We start from the raw sequence: 16780 nt of genomic DNA on the forward strand, positions 1-16780 counted from the left end.
ATCTTTTATACTAAAAGGCAGGAGAGTGAGTAGCGACCTTCTTCCCATGTAATCCAGCGTGTCTCCCACTTACCTAGGCCCTCTCCTTGTGCTCAATTCAGATCATACTATGCACCCGCACTCGAGAATAAGAGGGATTCACTTGCATCCCTAATTGGATTGAGCTAAGATGACTATTAATTTTGGGGTTATTTTGCTGATGAAATTTTTCATCGACCATGGGAATAAATTAAAAAGCATTTACAATCGATGGTTCCAGTATTCTTAGATCAACCGTTTATTAAAAATTTTATCCGTTAATATAATAATTTTAACTAAAATTGTGATAATAGTTTAATTGATGAAAATTGCTAGAATAGTTTCAAAAGAAAAGGTTCTATTTAGATAAAAAACAAAAGATGAAATGCTCTTTTAATATTGTCTTTTACTAATAAAAAAAACAAAGGCTCCTTTTTAATTTTTACCCATGCATTTATCATGATATTTGTGACTAACTAATTTCCTAAGTTAATAAGTTGAGGCATTGATAAATTAGTTCAATGTTTTCTAAATTACCAATAATAGCATTAAAAAATCTATCACCAATATGACACTAATTATAACTTTTTTTATTTAATTGATAATTTATTTTACAATATCATTACTAAATAATGCAATAATGATAAAAATTTTATAATAATATTATCATTACAAATATTTCGAGTGACATGTTTAATATTAGTCGAACCTTTTGCTTTTGGACATGGACTAGACTCTTAAAAAGAAACAAACTTCCACTTTAACAGTCGAGATGAACAATAACTACTACACATCAAAGCAAGCTATTCTGCTATTGATCTCAAGTTTGGTTTATGTATCCCAAATGCACATCATGATCGGGTTCGCAAAAGAGTGGCACGGCCAAGAACATCTTCGTCTCCCTTTCCCGGTTTCTACAAGGTAATCAGAATAATGACTCGTCGATATTGCACTATGTATAATAAACATATCATCTCAACTTGCGGGTTTTAAGTCCTAACAGATCCACTAGTTTCCACATGCGTCTTCGAGATGATATCCTGCAGGCCCGTTGTGATGGTTTCATAAAACTGGAATTATGTTAAGAACAGAAGAACAAAAGTGTTTAGAATGAAGCAAAGGTCTTCGATCTAATCGAAATGTGTAAACTAGCAATTCATGGGCATCTTGCACTTCACCTTGTGAAACTCGAATGTGTCTCCCTTCGACTTGCGAAGCTCCACCATATGCAATGAGGGTGCTACTTCAAAAACCTTGGAGATGCACACATTTTAGTTTCTAGATACATAATCTCAAAGAAGATACATTAGCTTTCAACTCCCTTACTTCGGTCGCAATAGCTAAATGCCCTTTCCTCCCAGGTTTTTCTCCTTCAAGCTTTATCTGAGATGCAAGATAAATATGTCGGTAACAACCTTTGTAAGAAACAACAACAAACACTATATCGCTGCCGCGACATCAAGAGCAAGGGAATAATGAGCCAATGGAAGAACCAAGTAAAGTTGTTTTTCCAAACACAAAGGTCCGCAAAAAATGAAACCAAGAGGTAGACAGAAAGGAGGAGCAAACCTTGTAATTATGTTTCTTGACACTAAATCCCAGAGGTTTTGCTGCTGATTCAATTTTCGAAAGTATCTCATCTGCAGGGAGCTTTGACGTAAATCTTATTTCACGCTCGACATGGCCCTGTCACAATGAAGGTTTGCATCCGTAATAATACTATCAGTTATATGATAATCATAAGTATAACAAATTCATACTGTAAAACAGAGGTAAAGGAAAGAGGAAGCTGAGAACCTGTCGCCAAATTTTACATGATTTGCGCAAAGCAAATGCCATTCATGGAATAAAGAAATAGTATTTACTATGTAAAACTATGAAAGGGGCAACTTTATGGCAAAGAAATGCATCAGTCAACTAAGATGAGATCTAGCGTCTGTTGGTTTACAAGACTAGTTTTGGAGAAATGTTACAAACTACAAAGTGCATTATCATCTTACGAGAATAGAGTATGATATATATAAAACATGAAGTAGCATGCATAAATAATCCTAGAATCCAATCTGTTTTTTTTTTTTTTTGGAATTGGAGAAGTGCTAATTTTCAAGAATATGTTGGGAATCCTTTATTATAATCATTCACGCCTTAAACATATTTTGATGCTAGAAAGTTGCATAGGTTGGCCGTTGCATAAGGATTACATTACCCCCAATTTCTACAAAATACAAGATGCTCTGACTATGGAACAAAGGGTAAGCAACAATAATGTCTTCCTAATCAGGAACAAATTATCATCTTTTATACAACACATTGGATGAACAATAATTCTGGAATTACTCACCATTTGCTTGTCGAAAAGTGTGCCAAGGTTAAAACCCTGAGACTTAGAGATGAGTTCAAAGGCATTCATTACGACTGGCTTTTCTTCACGTCTCTCAACAACCATATCTGATAGCTCCTGCACAAATAAGTAATTATAGAATTATTTGAAACCAGATATATGGATCTAAGTTTCAAGTTGAACTTATGTAAGACCGTATCATCAATAATGTTATGAAAATTGTCAAATTTTACGCAACTATATTCCACTTATTGCTCCTGAATAGTGTTTTACTTAATTTTTTATTTCTAGTAATTATACATGTATATCTTAGCATTCTCATTTTTATGTATTGATTTCTTTCCCTAACACCCTAATTCTTTTGATTATACAATAAATTGTACATGGAAAACTTCCCTTTTAGCCTAAGGGTCGCAAAAAAGATAAAACTCCTCCCTGTTTCACCCACACTTTTCCTATTAATGATATCTTTCTCATCATCTCATCCGTGAATGATAATCAACATGCTTGGTTCTTACAACATCACCATCCGTTCATAAAGTCGAGCATGCATCTTGGATGTTGTCTTTCATTCATCCCCTTGTTTTTGCCGAATTTGGTGGTATTCACTTTGCAAGTCAACTTTTGAAAAAGATCGCAGCAGACGGAGTTGATCTAAGAGATCTTAAGGAATTGGGAAATGATAGCCAATAGTAATTTTGTTCACAACCCAACTACCAATGCACAAGCATCAAGAACCATCTTTTCCAATAAATAAGCAAGGTTGGGATGACGCAAGGGCTCTCAGAATAGGCCCTTACTGATATATTCTCCACCTGTCTTTGCAGCTATGTTCTTCTACACTCATTCAATATCCAACTTTGCTGAGAATAGAAGAGCAGGGAAAGAAGTCAATGCAATGCTAAATATCCCTCACGGGAGTAACTAGGAGCTATCTTGACAGAGACAAGATCTACAAATTTCTTTGAGAGTGGTTGTACTTAATGGGGATGGTTAGCAGCTGACTCATTGTTGTCTAAAAGAAGAAGAGCAAAGGTAGAATTTTTTTACTACCCTTTAAAACTTGATTCTGAAGAGCAAATTTTGCCCCTCTCCTTTTGATAATTCAGACATCCCTACAAGCTTAAAAGGGACTAATTCAATGTTAACACTATCTTTTGTGAAAGAATTAGTGTGGAAGATAGCCATCGTGGAGAGTTCTCCTGTTAAATTGTTAAGGTCTTCCAAGAAGTAGATGGCAAGCATCCATGGAGAACATATCACCATAGACCACATCTTGTGTTTGTCACCAATAGAGAATTGAACAAGGCAACCTTACCTTGCTTTCTCTATTCTTATCTAGCCAAATGAGTTTTTAAGGCCTTGGATGATTCTCCGCCATTCTGGTTGAAACAACATCCTCAATGTTTTCATTGTCGATGATGATGCCACAAACCTTTCCATGAGAGGTACACTATGGAAAATAATACAACGCGACCAATAGGGATCATCCTCCGTACATTGGGCGCTCAAGTTTCTGGAAACAAGGAGCTGACCTTGACCTACATAGATGATATCTTCCTTTGTTTGGATAACATGTTCTTCTCCATACTTAGTTTCTTCATCAATAAGGGCAATGGTATATTGATTTGAACAATCCACTGTAAAACATCAATGATCATGGCACCTAAAACATTGACGAGAGCTAGTTTCTAATGGCAATACTTACTCGTTGCTTTGTGGTTTCTTTAAACACGTCAATTGTGAGGATACATAAGGTTCTGTGGGAATAACACCAACCTGGTTGAAAGAACTCCCTTGAATTGAATGCGGTTGAAGGTCAAATGTTGAAGGTCAATTTGACGACAACAATAGAAGTCCAATAAGGCTGTAGCTGCACAACATTTGATAGTTCTAAATGTAAGCCACCTAGAAAATGAGTAATGATTTGCTTCTCAAGTTCTTCCACATATCACTTCAAAACATAAGATGCTCAAATCCAGCTGTATATTCTTCCACAGATTTGGCTTGTTGTCTAAATTGAGGAACTAAAGATATGCATCTTGCTTATAGGCTGCTGGCAAAAACTTCTTTAAGTCCGTCTTGTCCCATGTTTTGATCCACTGTTTTCCTTCATTCTCTATGCCTTTGTAACATTATCCCACCAAATGGAAGCATATTTTTTGATATTGATGGCTATGTTCCTCACCATCCAATTCTCATGAATGTTCCTATAGTCAAACACTTGCTCCAAAGTGTTTAGTCAATCAATAATTCATCAAGATACAGCATACTTTCAAATTTTAGAATAAAACCTTAATGCTAAAATCATAATTAGCATCCCGAGTCCTGCCTATACCATGAAGATGAGCCAACTCACTAGATGGTTCAAAACGATTATCATGAAAACGATTAATAACCTCTTCAACCTCTAGATCTCATTTCCATTATTTGAGGAGGTTCATCATGTCACCTCATCAGGAGTCGTAGCTCAGTTGTTGAATTTGTCTTCACAATTCAGCAATTTCCACTTCACAAAGACCATGCTCATGTGCCACTATTGATTAGGAATTTTTGTGCACAACGATCAACCATAATTGAGCTTTGATACCATAAGTTGTTGAGGCAAACCATGAACTCGGGATCTAAAGGAAAGCATAATAGGGGAATAAATACTCTCAAGATGGCAAAAGGCGAATACGCTCGCCCCCAGCGCCCCCGCCAACCCGTCCCAGGACGAACACGGAGGAGGTAAATCACGGGCAACTACTAGCCTTGAGAATAGTGACTAGCACATAAGGGAGGCATTTACCTCGGCTATGCCAAGATTCGAACCCCAGACCTCATGGTGGCAACATCTCATGTGCTAGCCACTAGACCATCCCAAGGGGACAAAAAGGCTAAAAAATTAAATTAATTTAATTAAATACTCTCAAAATCCTAAGAGATATAGGGTAAGAATCACCACTCTCAAATTGAAAGTAGAGAAAACGTACCACTCAAAAGAGATAGAGAGATACCGAGAAGAAGTTCACTCTAAGAAATAACTTGTATATTGCTCTAGAACCTTGCACCTTCATTTGAACTCTTATTTATAAAACCTCCCGGGACAACTCTTCAAGTAGGCATTTAATACGACTTTAAGTATTTCAAACATTCTATTAAGTATGACTCTTGGTAACCATCAAACACCTTCAAAATGAAAAATCTATTCTTTAATCACCCTCAGAGACTCCACTGCTACATAAGTCAAAACATTTGACTTTTCTCCTCTTTGATTGTCGTATCATTTTTCTTTCCTTGCCATGTCATCAATCTTCATAAACTAATCACTTAGCATGATATCAAATGAAAATAATGTATATCAAGGAGGTCTATCTTCAAATCATTGATGACTTCATCTAGTACTCACCTAAAAGCATGAAACTTAAAACTACCCCTTGAATCAAACCTATACTTGTAGAAAAATCATCTGTTGCACACTAGATAGCTCTAACCATGCACATCATTTATCATATCAATATAATTAATAGATACTTTTTCATCCTGTAAAATTGACCACAATAATTATCCAAAAACTATCATAAGCTTGGGGCCTATATGATTATCAAAATGACAAAAAAATACCCTTGACTCATTGAAGATGTCATCTACATCGTCAAGATTAATATCAGCTGTTTCAAAGTGGGGCGGCTGATAATCCTTCTTAAACCAATCATTCTCAATGACTTGTTGAATTGTTATGCGCTGAAAAAAAATATGTACCATATCAGGAACACCCAATATTTTCAACACCAACGTTTCAGATTAATCAAACAATTTTCTCGAGCTGGTCAAGCTTTTAGGCACAAAAAAAACTCACAGTTAAAGGGTCTGGATCTAAAATCCTCTGAATCAATTTCTTGGCACTTGTCGAAAACCAGGGCGGACAGGAGAAGTCAGCTTTGAAGATCTGTGAGAACTCCATAATAGAGACCGGTAAGTTTGTCCAAAGAATATCAGAACCATTATTTAGCTAGAATGTTGAAAATTAAGATAGTTTTACAGCATCTTACCTTTTTGTATAATGACATTAGGTTGGAATCTTCGAAAGGCAAAAATCCTGCCATGAGGATGTAAAGGATTACGCCACACGACCATAAATCTGCCTTGGCTCCATCATAACCTTTGTGCTTGACAACCTATGGAGAAAAGATAAAATCATAGAAAATTGATCCATGATACTGATGCAATGAATCCACTAAAAATACCTCAGGTGCAACATAATTTGGAGTACCACATGTAGTGTAAAGTTTTCCATCCTCCTACAATGGCAAAGTAACTGAGTTCAATAGACATTGTTTCATTAATTTTCCAATTATTTGCTCCACATCATCCCTTCTCACACTTCAACAATTTACTTGCAAGAAGTGTGTTTGAACAAATATAAAGGCATAATTACCTTTTTCCAAAGAAAAACAAATGGTTATCTAATATGCATGCATAGTCTGTAAATAGGGAACAATATAACCAACAATAAGACATCTCTCAAACTGTCAACTTTGTAATAGTTCATAGTAAAACACAACGTATACAAACTACATTGATATTAAGTAACGAACTTACATGAACTTGCTGAGGTAATGCACTGAGTCCAAAATCTGTGATCTTAAGAGTACCAGTGGCATCCAACAAGAGATTCTCAGGCTGTTATTATCAGTTCTAAGTAAGACACCATAATTAAATAAATTATATTATTTATTTATTAAGCACACTATTGATACTCAACCTTAAGATCCCGATGAAAAACTCCTTTACTATGGCAATAATCTACAGCATTAATTAGTTGTTGAAAGTATTTTCTAGCTTCATCCTCCTTTAATTTTCCATTACGAGCCTAGAACAAGAAAATTACAAATTAGCAAAAGAAAACAAGTGATAAGGATATCCTTCACTGCTTTCTCCCTAAGAATACAATTGCATGCTAGAATAACTCTTTATTACAATCTTGTCAAAGAGTTCGCCCCCAGTCACAAATTCCATAACTATGTATATCTTTGTCTTGCTAGCCATCACCTACAACACAAGATTTGAGCAGTCAGCACTATCTCTCTCTTAATTATATAAGAGCAGCATGGAAGGTAGAACATTTCAGATTATAGACTATATATATATATATATATATATATATATATATATATATATATATATATATATATATATATATATATATATAAGCTGAAATGGAAAAAAGTAGATAGAAAATTTGAAAGACTAATCCATTTGAGGAAGTTTTTCATCAGCAAATATAAACAGATTAAAATTCTAGGTAGATATTTGAACAAACTATATTTTCCTACTAGATTTGTCATCGAAGAGAAACTAAACGAAGAGGTGATTCTCAAATAAATGCCATAAGTGAAAATTGTATCCAAATGCTTTGCTTCACCTCATACATCCGTATGACATTCGGATGTCTGATCAGTTTCATTGTTGAGATCTCACGTTTTATCTGCATAGAAAAATAACAGATGGTTTAGCTTATCTACAAGGGTATCAGGAACTTTCCAATATGGTATCCAAAGCAAATACATCAGTTCGGAGAGCCAAAACAGTAAGAATATCATATGATGATAAGTATCATTACTAACTGCTCAGTGAATGGCCACTCCACTTATAAAGCATGAAAAATACAAGAAAAAAGTTTCGTCAAAGAGACAGAACCAAGATTACAAGTTGAATATAGAGAATTTACGTCCATGCAAATCATCAGGAAAGAGTAAGCAGCAATATCGCATTTTTCCTGACCTGACCGACCATCTTATGCCGCAAGATCTTTTCTTTGTCGAGAATCTTGATGGCGACGCACTCCCCTGTCTCCACGCTCTTGGCAAACTTCACCTTGGCGAAGGTCCCCACGCCGAGCGTCCGGCCTAGCTCGTACTTCCCAACCCTCGTCATCCTCCCCACCGAAGCCATTCTTCCTCCCCTTCTCTTCCCACTCAACCCCCACCAAAAAAACGGCAGACGGCAACAGGAAATTCCCAAATCCGCCGCCTCCCCGGAAGTCAAGATCTCTTCTTGTTACAGGGCTGCCACGCCTGCGACTTCCCTTTGACAACGTTCATCGCAGCCGCGCGAGTAAGTCTGGCCGAGCTGCGGGGAGATTGCTCTCCGGCGGACATGCTACGGGAGGGGAAGGAGTGGAAGAGGAGCGATGCGGTGCGGGGTTTGGATATGGGCAGAGACGAGAAAAACAGGATTTTTATTGGGAAAAGAAATGGAAAAGTAGCCCATAGGAGAAGTCAAAAACAGGAAACGCTGATGTTGGGAAATTTGTCAAAAAAGCACACTTTTAAAAAGTTATCTATAATAATATAAAATTATTTTTAAATATTATTGTATTAAAATATTTATTATTAACTTATCTAAATTTATTAAAATCATTCCAACTTAATCAAATATACGTACTAACGTACGTGCCAAAAGTTATAATAATTTTGATCAAATTTATTAAAAATAAATTTATTTATTTATTTTAATATATTATAATAATTATAATTGTAACCGCTACACAACACGTGGTCAGTTACTACAGCCCAACTGTAGTGCTAAATAAAAAATATGATGTCCCCAGGGCGTAGCGCAGACGGTGGGCACATAGTATCTCTGGCGTAATGGTCAGGGGTCGATTTTCAGGAACTGACGATCTGGGATTTACCCCGCCATGCGCCTATGGCCTGTGTATCTGCATGAACCTCCCTCCATATCCATGGGATCGATACTAAAGGGACCGCTAAGGTAGCGGATCTACCTTTTTTTTAGAATAAAAAATATGATAAATTGTCCTTTTTATTTTTTTTTCGAAATTAGACATCTATTAACAATAATAAAAATAAGAGGGTCATTTTTATTTTTACGCTACTTTTTTTTTCTCGTGAACTATCTTGCGTCATTTTCAAAATGCACCTAACATTTATTAACTTTTTAAAAATATCCTTTCAAAAATTTCCTCTATAAATTTTAATTATAAAAAGCTCGTAAACTATAGGTATTAAAATTACCTAAACATGGTTTAAAAAAAAGGTCAAATTCACGTTGGTAATTATTAGAATTATATATATATGAATAATTTTTATCAAAATTCATAAAAATTATTATGTACTATAAAAATTTGTGACAGAAATTAAAATGTCTTTAGTTGTGCAATAAATAAGAAAAGAGAACCAAAATTTTAATTTTAAATAAGACAAATATTTTAGAGGTCTGACTTTTGAATATAAATAAACTATATTTTTAATTTATTCACGAAAGAGAAAGCCATCTACTTTCAAAATTAGTCGAAGTTGGATAGAAAAAAAAAAAAAAAAGTTTAGGTGTGCATTCTCTAATAATAATAATAATAATAATCATAATAATTAAAAAAAAAATCCTAGATTGCATGTTAGATCATTGTTAAAATCATTTGCAAATAACTTCCATGCATCCATCTGGAGAAGGTAACAACTAATAATGCAATAAAAAAGAGCTCCATTATTGCAATAATGAAAGGGCACGTGAAGTTGAAAAACTCAATTATTAATTTGACAAAAGCAAGAAACTACTAAGGAATTCAACTTTGTTAGCTAGAAACTCAAACATTTCAGAAAACAACAATATTCAAACAAGAATATTAGATATTTCAGATAAAGTCCAATCTTGTCACTGTAATGTATTAGTGTCCAAGTCATTGTCAAATTATTTTCTTCCTTCAATCATGGCCATAGACTGAAGTTCTATTGGATGTTTTCTCAAAGATTCATCCTTCCAAGATCCGTGAATTCCATCAATAATTTGCTGTCTCAGAATTGACTTTTATCTGAATCGAACAACTAACTGCACACTGCAAATCTTAAAGAAGAAGAACAACTTGTTCAAAGTTTACATCAAATGTAAATTTCAGATGCTGAGGCTGCATACACAGCAGAATCAACTTTACTTACAAACTTGTTAATTTCCCTCCATATCATAAGCTGATGGAGGGGAGGAGGTGCATGTCAGTGTATCAGAAAATGTGCCTAGAAGTAGTTGCTCCAAGGTTCCATCCTCTCTCCTTTTCTTTCTGCTGTTTGTGATGGATTACTCTATCACCATCACCAACCTTTACTGCAGCCATTCTCCTTGACTTCCTCCCGCTGCGGCCTACCGATAGTCGTAGCTTATCGATTCCAGAAAGAGTAGCCCCTGTTCTCATGGACTGAGGCAACTGAGGCCTGATGATCACCTTCTTCTGTAGGCTTCTTCTTAGAATGCTGTTTATCTTCTTATTGCTTCTTCCCTGGTTAATAATTTCACCTTCAGTAGGATCATCAGTGGCATAGATAGCCCGGGCTTGCAATGGCAATGATGGTGAGAAATTCATGACATTGGTAAGCTGTGGAGTTGGAGGTGTTGGCTTTGTCACAGGAAAGGGAATGAGAGAGTTCCGACGTGATACCGGAGTGATAGGTAAGCCACGAACTGTCGGACAGAGGGAAACTCTACTGGCCTTCCTAGGAAATGGCTCTTCAGGAATCTCTGGCTTGTTCTCCTTGTCCTTAAACTGACGAAAATGCTTGAAAATGTTGCTGTCATTTGGAGTAGATAGCAAAGGCCTGTTGCTGTTGTTTTCAGTGAACGGCCTCAATACACTATCAAATTCTTTATCTATCACTTGTTCTGAGGCATGGCAGTTTGTTCTGAGGCATGAACTGCTCTCTTCCTGTTCCTTGTGTTTTTGTTGTTGTAGTTGTTGTTGTTGCAGCTGATGATTTTCAGCAATTCTGTTGTCTACATGCTGCCTCGCCAACTTTCTTTCGATCAATAACTGCGATTCCAACTCTTTAATCTGCACAAGGAAGTCGGTGAGCACAACACATTCTCTGTCAACAACTTATATATGTTCAAAGTAAGACAAAGAACTTTTCTCTTTGATGCAACCAAAGAATCATATCATACTTGCAAGAACTGAAAAGACAAATCTATTGTGTAATAATACTTTTTGGTTTGGGAAATGCTACCGATACTTCTGTTAGAAATTTAGATTGAAAATTGATTTTCAACTAAACTTTGAAAGAATTTTAAGAATGTATTTAGAGAACCAAAATTATAATACCAAGTTCATAGATACATACTTTATCTTGCAGACTTGTATTGATCAACTCTTTTGCCTTGTTCTTGACTTCTAGAGATTGGATTGTCTCTTCCATTTTCTTCATTTGAGATTCTTTCTGCTTCATATCCTCCTTGACCTTCCCAAACTAGCAACAGCAACAGGGATCATGAGACTCAAATAGAAATGATAATAAACAAGAGGGCTCCTTAGAGACATGGTTCCCTTTACCATATGTTTGTATCTGGACATTTCACTCATATCAATTTGTCTCTTTGCAAGGCCAAGTTCAATGCCTCTCACTCTGCTTGCAAAGTTAAGAGAACAAAGTGTCTCGCCTAAGTCTTCCTCATTAGGACTAATCTGGACAAACATCAAAGTCTTCGAGTCTCCACCTGATATACTCTCCTTACATCAGTAATGCCACAAAAAAAAAAAATTACACTCCTAGTTATTAGAATAGTAAAAGCTTTTAAAATGTCAAAACATCTTAGTCTAAAATATCCTTTTCAACCATTCCGTAGTTGCTATAACGTGTTAAAATAAATTAGTTCAACTTGATAAAAATACTATGCATTGAGTACTTTTATATATATAAAAATTTAAACATGTTCAAAATTATTTTAAAACTATTGTAGCAATCATTCATTAAATGACTAGTTGTAAGATTTGGTGATTATTATAATAATTTTACTATAATTTTGACCTTTTTAAAGCAATATTATCAAGTTTAAACAATATTTATCAAGTTAGTGATAGTTTTTATATAAAAGTGATCTATGTATGTATGATATTTTTTTGACCAAGTTGATTAAAAGGAAAATTAATTTATTTTAATACGTGAATAAGATATTTTTGGTATGATAAATATAATGGGCCACTTTTTGGCTTTTCAACCATTCGGATAATTAAGAGTGCTCTTTTAATTTTTACCCCTAAAAAATAATAAATAAATAAATAATAAAAACACAGAATTGAAGAATACCTAAGGAGTCTTGCAGCAAGTGTGTCAACTTTGAATTCCTACATAGGCGAGCATTCAAAATATCAGATTATAAAGCTAGAAAGAGGTTAAAAAACGCTAACGTTGGAAGAGAAACATTCTTCAACAACCTAAAAGGAATGTGTTGGCTTTTAGTTGCAAGTGCTGAAATGACATTTCCTAATGCAGAAAGGGATTTGTTGATATTTTGTGCTTCTTTCAGCCGCTCTCCTTGAGCATCTGTTTTTGCCACCCTCTCGCTACCAGCAAGATCAATTAGCCACAACTTGCTTCTTGTGCATTCTCCATTCACTAGGTTCTCTCCTTTAATCATCACACAGTGAATGCTGAAGAAAAAAAAACAAAAATCGACATTTGGAAAATTTTCTTACATTTATGATTCAAGATGATAAAAAGGTCAATTTAACTGGAAAAAGGCAAAAATTATAACCAGTGAGATCGGCTGCTATGCTCATTTGCGTTAGTTGAGCCAACTGCCCTTGCCTTGCTGCCAGTTTGGAGGACTTCCCAGGCCTCATTCATGTTGGTAACAGGAGCCTCAACCAGTCCAGGAACATGAACTCCTTCGGCTACTTGCTTTACTTCTAGCCTAAATGAAAACAGAAATTTTCGAGATTGTTACACATTTACTATCCTCTTGCAATCCAAGGATAATTTATGTTTTCTGCTCACTTCTTTGACGCCACACCAGGCTCAGATCCTGACAGTAGCAAATCATGTATCTGCTCATTGTAGACCTCTAACACACTGACAGTGACTTCATAATGATGAAGTCCTTGTCTTTCTCTGATTATTCGAAAAATTTCTTCAAGAGTCCTGTAATTGACTCCACGAGCTTCTTCAGTTCCTTCCATTGTGAATGTTTTGCCTGTCCCTGTCTGCCCAAAAGCAAATATGCAGACATTATATCCGTCCAACACTGATGTTGCAAAGGGTGCAGTCTTCTTAAAAACAGCTTCTGCGAGCATGAATACAGAAAGAATTATTTAGTGCATAAAAATTTTGGTGAATGGGCAGATAAAGGTTTGGTGACTACCTTGATCTTCCTCTGGGCTGAAGACTGAATCAAATTTGAAGAGTTTAGTGGAAGATACATGGCCTTTGACAATAAGCCCACCATCTTTTGCAGAACCAAAATCAATAACCGAGCCATCCCCTCTGGCTTTTTCCTCCATGTTAAGAGGACGACATCGGCAGAAGACTCTTATGTTTCCTGAGAAACAACTAGATCTAAGAAATGCATTTTCCTCCTTCAATCACCTATAATAGCGATACAAACTACACACATACTCACCTTTCAGTTCTATGATTTTGTTGTATAGTTCTTTCCTTTCATTTGCCTCTTCATTAAACCTGAGCTTGAGGTCTTCATGCTCTTTTTCAAATTTGATATGACGATCCACTAATCCAAGGAAACAAATACACCAAGTAATTTATTTGTTTATAGTATAAAAAAAAGAGTTTCAAATAATATTACAGAACCAAACAAATATGTTGGATAAATTAAACTTACAAGTGGATTGGACTGTGGTTGTCATGTGACTAATATCCACAAGGCACCTCCTAAATTCTAATGCGTTCCCTGTTAGCTTGACATGCTCTTGCTTCAATGACTGTTATATCGACATAGGCTTAAATCCCTTAAATACATGTATGTACCCATGTAACCAGATAAAATTATAGAGTGAAATCAAAAGACTAATAAAAGAATGCATTACATGAAATTTTTTACTCAAGTTAGCCAGGGACAGAAACCACCTACTCTTCTCCTTCACTTGACCCTCTATTGCGAAAGCTGCAACAGGAAGATGTAAATGATATTCATGGGAATCACATTAGAGAAGTTCATAGTTTCAAATAACTAGAATACCTAGGGAGCCAACATGCATTGACTTCTGCATTAACTCCATCTGAAGCTGTTGCAGTGACAACCATGCCTGATGGCATTCTCTATTCTTAAGTTCATTCTCCTTTTTCAGACTCTCCAAAGTTTGTTTGCACTCACTATGCTCATTAAGCATAAATTGGAACTCTTTCTTGAGTTTCCTACATTGATCACAATCCACCTGTAAAATGAGCACTTGGGTTCAGCTTGGATAGCAATAAAAAACTTTTTTTTTTCAAGCACCAAGGTTTCTCTTACCTTTACCAACTTTGATGCTTCTGCCTGCTCACCTTGTATTCTCTGAAAAGTCTTTCCTGAAATTTGTAATTGTCACCTTTAAGAAATAATTTGATTGAAGGAACAAACTCTACCTGAAGAGCTAATCTTAATTCTACCTGAAGCAGAATCTCGCCTAACTGAGATCCCAGACACAATAGGCTGTCCCATTATTCCTTCAAATGTGATCAATAATCCCTCATCACAAAGCACAGAAGCTCTCAAATCTGACAAAATCAGAGGTTGGTTTGAACCAACCTGACCATATATATCTAACCCAGCAAGTACCTGAGAAAAGACAATTGGGTTATGCATCGACACAATTGGGTTATCGAAAAAACTATAACAGAGAATGTTACACGCACCTTTTCATTCTGTATAAAGACATCGAAAATCCTCATGCCTACAGGGCCATCAGCAAATACAATCTCAGCAAAATGGAGGTCGACAAGATAATTTCCCGCCTCAAGTTCAGTAAATTGATACGAGAAATTCCCTAATCGGGCAGATTGGTATATTCCACAGCTTCCATCACCAACCTGAGCATCAGTTTTAATAGTGTCTCCTCCTGAATAAAACTTGTCCACTTCAAAATCAAAATCGCCACAAACTACAGACTCATCCAGACATCCGGCGTTTATACTCATCAACGTCTCTTGGACATCTGGAATAACTCCAAGCTCGATTGAGGCTTCAAAGTCACTTACTTTATCACAATTTATGCCTTCTTCTATAGATTTATCTTCCATTCTTGACTCCATTTTCAGAACACCAAAGCCTTTTTCAAGGAATAGCCCGACCGGCGCAACCTTTTTTCTCTCTCTGCTTCTTCTGATGTATTCCGGCGTTTCCTGGATTTCCTCTCTTGAATTTTCTGGGGAAATCGGGCTAGCAGTGTAATCTGGAGAACTCAGTTTGAATTCAAAACCCTGGTCGCCTGCAAAGGTTGCATGAAACCAAAATCACAAAGCTTAAAATGGAAAATATTGTTTCCCAGTCCGATCCAAAAGATTAATAAAACCCGACAATGGACTGATAAAAAAAACCAACTCAGATCATTCAACTCTAGTGAAAGAGGACAAGGCGGAAGTAGATAACTTACTCGTATCATCAGCCATCGTCTCGGCTACGCCAAATCCTTCTATTTCCTAATAAAACACCATAAAATCCTATAAAACAACTGAGAAAAACCTTTCTTTTTTTTTAGCAAAGGCGAGGTATTATTGATCTCAAAGCGAAATGAAGAAAAAGAAGATTACGTTCCCACCGCAAGAACACTTCTTCGCCGAAGAGAGGATCCACGAGGAAGCCTTGCTTCAATGCCACCAAAGTCTTTTGAATTAAAGAAGCGAAAGGATCGAAAGATTTTGAAGAGGAGAAGAGGGAACTGGCTCAGGCCACAACGATAAAAGAAGCAGCTTTTTGGCTTCGCGAAAATGATCGAATTAAAAAAAAACAACGAGTGAGAGAGAGAGAGGGGGGTGAAAGAATGACCGTTAGCTTTTTAAACGAAAAAACGACACACATACATTTGCTCCCCTCTTTTCTACCTTTCTTTTTATTGAAAGACTTTGTGGGACCCACTGAAGGGCCTTTAAAAGACGTATGCAGTGAACAAGACTGTCGAGACGTATTTTACCGTTGAAAAATTCACACGGAGACGTATATTATTCTTGATTTTAGACTACACAATTTCATAACCGCAGTAATCGCCTTTTAGTCAGAGGATATCACGTGGCACATCGGACTGCGTTTCCAATAAGAAACGGGTATAGTTGAAGGTACAATGTTGGTGTGGAACAATATTTCCTGATTTTGAAATTTGAAAACATACTTTAAGAGGAGGACCATGTTTGTAATTAAGCGGTGCAATTAAAGCAGGATTAGGATATTAATGAGGTCACGTGTTTTTAGCTCTTTAATTAATCCTAATGCAGGTGCCAATCAGGCCAGGGGTTAACCCGGCCTGTTCTCGGTCATGTTGTGTCAGGCCCGGCTTGGTCCACGAGTTGAACCGGGTAAACTATTTATAATAACTTTATCAATTTAGCATTTTACTTCCCTTCATATGCGTAGAATTGATATTAAAAGGACCGTTAATATTATGAATTTATATTTTTATCAATTGAGCATTCATCTCATACCTGAAGAATGATTATAGTCTTCGGA

General features: G+C 36.0%; 2 protein-coding genes across 6 annotated transcripts; both read right to left on the reverse strand.

Annotated features, from left to right (window-relative positions):
- Positions 1-648: 648 nt before the first annotated feature.
- LOC122025420 (CBL-interacting protein kinase 23-like) lies at positions 649-8588 on the reverse strand. 2 transcript variants are annotated; one of them, XM_042584225.1, is made up of 14 exons: positions 8126-8588; positions 7767-7829; positions 7322-7393; positions 7107-7214; positions 6944-7024; positions 6589-6642; positions 6394-6519; positions 6201-6290; positions 5966-6085; positions 2360-2476; positions 1588-1704; positions 1345-1401; positions 1197-1271; positions 649-1058 (listed from the first exon to the last, which is right to left on the reverse strand). In XM_042584225.1, exons 1-14 carry the CDS (start codon positions 8294-8296, stop codon positions 1008-1010), a joined length of 1302 nt encoding a protein of 433 aa, XP_042440159.1. In that variant the 5' UTR covers positions 8297-8588; the 3' UTR covers positions 649-1007. The 2 variants fall into 2 exon arrangements, with proteins under 2 accessions (XP_042440159.1, XP_042440157.1); XM_042584223.1 differs by having other exon boundaries at positions 649-1088; positions 8126-8587.
- Positions 8589-10117: 1529 nt separating this feature from the next.
- On the reverse strand, positions 10118-16071 carry LOC122025419 (kinesin-like protein KIN-14R). 4 transcript variants are annotated; one of them, XR_006123705.1, is made up of 18 exons: positions 15879-16071; positions 15714-15759; positions 14977-15548; positions 14731-14899; positions 14594-14649; positions 14321-14516; positions 14169-14245; positions 13964-14063; positions 13745-13852; positions 13487-13663; positions 13123-13408; positions 12881-13039; positions 12561-12776; positions 12433-12470; positions 11679-11842; positions 11470-11595; positions 10300-11183; positions 10118-10199 (listed from the first exon to the last, which is right to left on the reverse strand). XR_006123705.1 is itself a non-coding variant. In XM_042584221.1 (17 exons), the coding sequence occupies exons 2-17, from the start codon at positions 15727-15729 to the stop codon at positions 10362-10364; spliced, it is 3282 nt and encodes a 1093-aa protein (XP_042440155.1). In that variant the 5' UTR covers positions 15730-15759; positions 15879-16071; the 3' UTR covers positions 10118-10361. The 4 variants fall into 4 exon arrangements, 2 of the variants coding, with proteins under 2 accessions (XP_042440155.1, XP_042440156.1); XR_006123704.1 differs by having other exon boundaries at positions 10118-10207; XM_042584221.1 differs by having other exon boundaries at positions 10118-11183.
- Positions 16072-16780: the final 709 nt, after the last annotated feature.

The sequence above is a fragment of the Zingiber officinale genome, chromosome 9B, assembly GCF_018446385.1.
Source record: "Zingiber officinale cultivar Zhangliang chromosome 9B, Zo_v1.1, whole genome shotgun sequence".
Lineage (NCBI taxonomy): Eukaryota > Viridiplantae > Streptophyta > Magnoliopsida > Zingiberales > Zingiberaceae > Zingiber > Zingiber officinale.

What these genes read in the sequence shown, in the direction of transcription:
- LOC122025420 (XM_042584223.1), bottom strand. Translation starts at nt 8,296, where the DNA reads ATGGCTTCGGTGGGGAGGATGACGAGGGTTGGGAAGTACGAGCTAGGC. An exon ending in GCGAACTCTTTGACAAGATT is followed by an intron (nt 7,215 to 7,321) that starts GTAATAAAGAGT and finishes TTCTTGTTCTAG; the next exon opens with GCTCGTAATGGAAAATTAAA. An exon ending in TAATGTCATTATACAAAAAG is followed by an intron (nt 6,291 to 6,393) that starts GTAAGATGCTGT and finishes GAGTTCTCACAG; the next exon opens with ATCTTCAAAGCTGACTTCTC.
- LOC122025419 (XM_042584221.1), bottom strand. An exon ending in TAGGCGAGATTCTGCTTCAG is followed by an intron (nt 14,650 to 14,730) that starts GTAGAATTAAGA and finishes TACAAATTTCAG; the next exon opens with GAAAGACTTTTCAGAGAATA. An exon ending in AAGCATCAAAGTTGGTAAAG is followed by an intron (nt 14,517 to 14,593) that starts GTAAGAGAAACC and finishes CTCATTTTACAG; the next exon opens with GTGGATTGTGATCAATGTAG.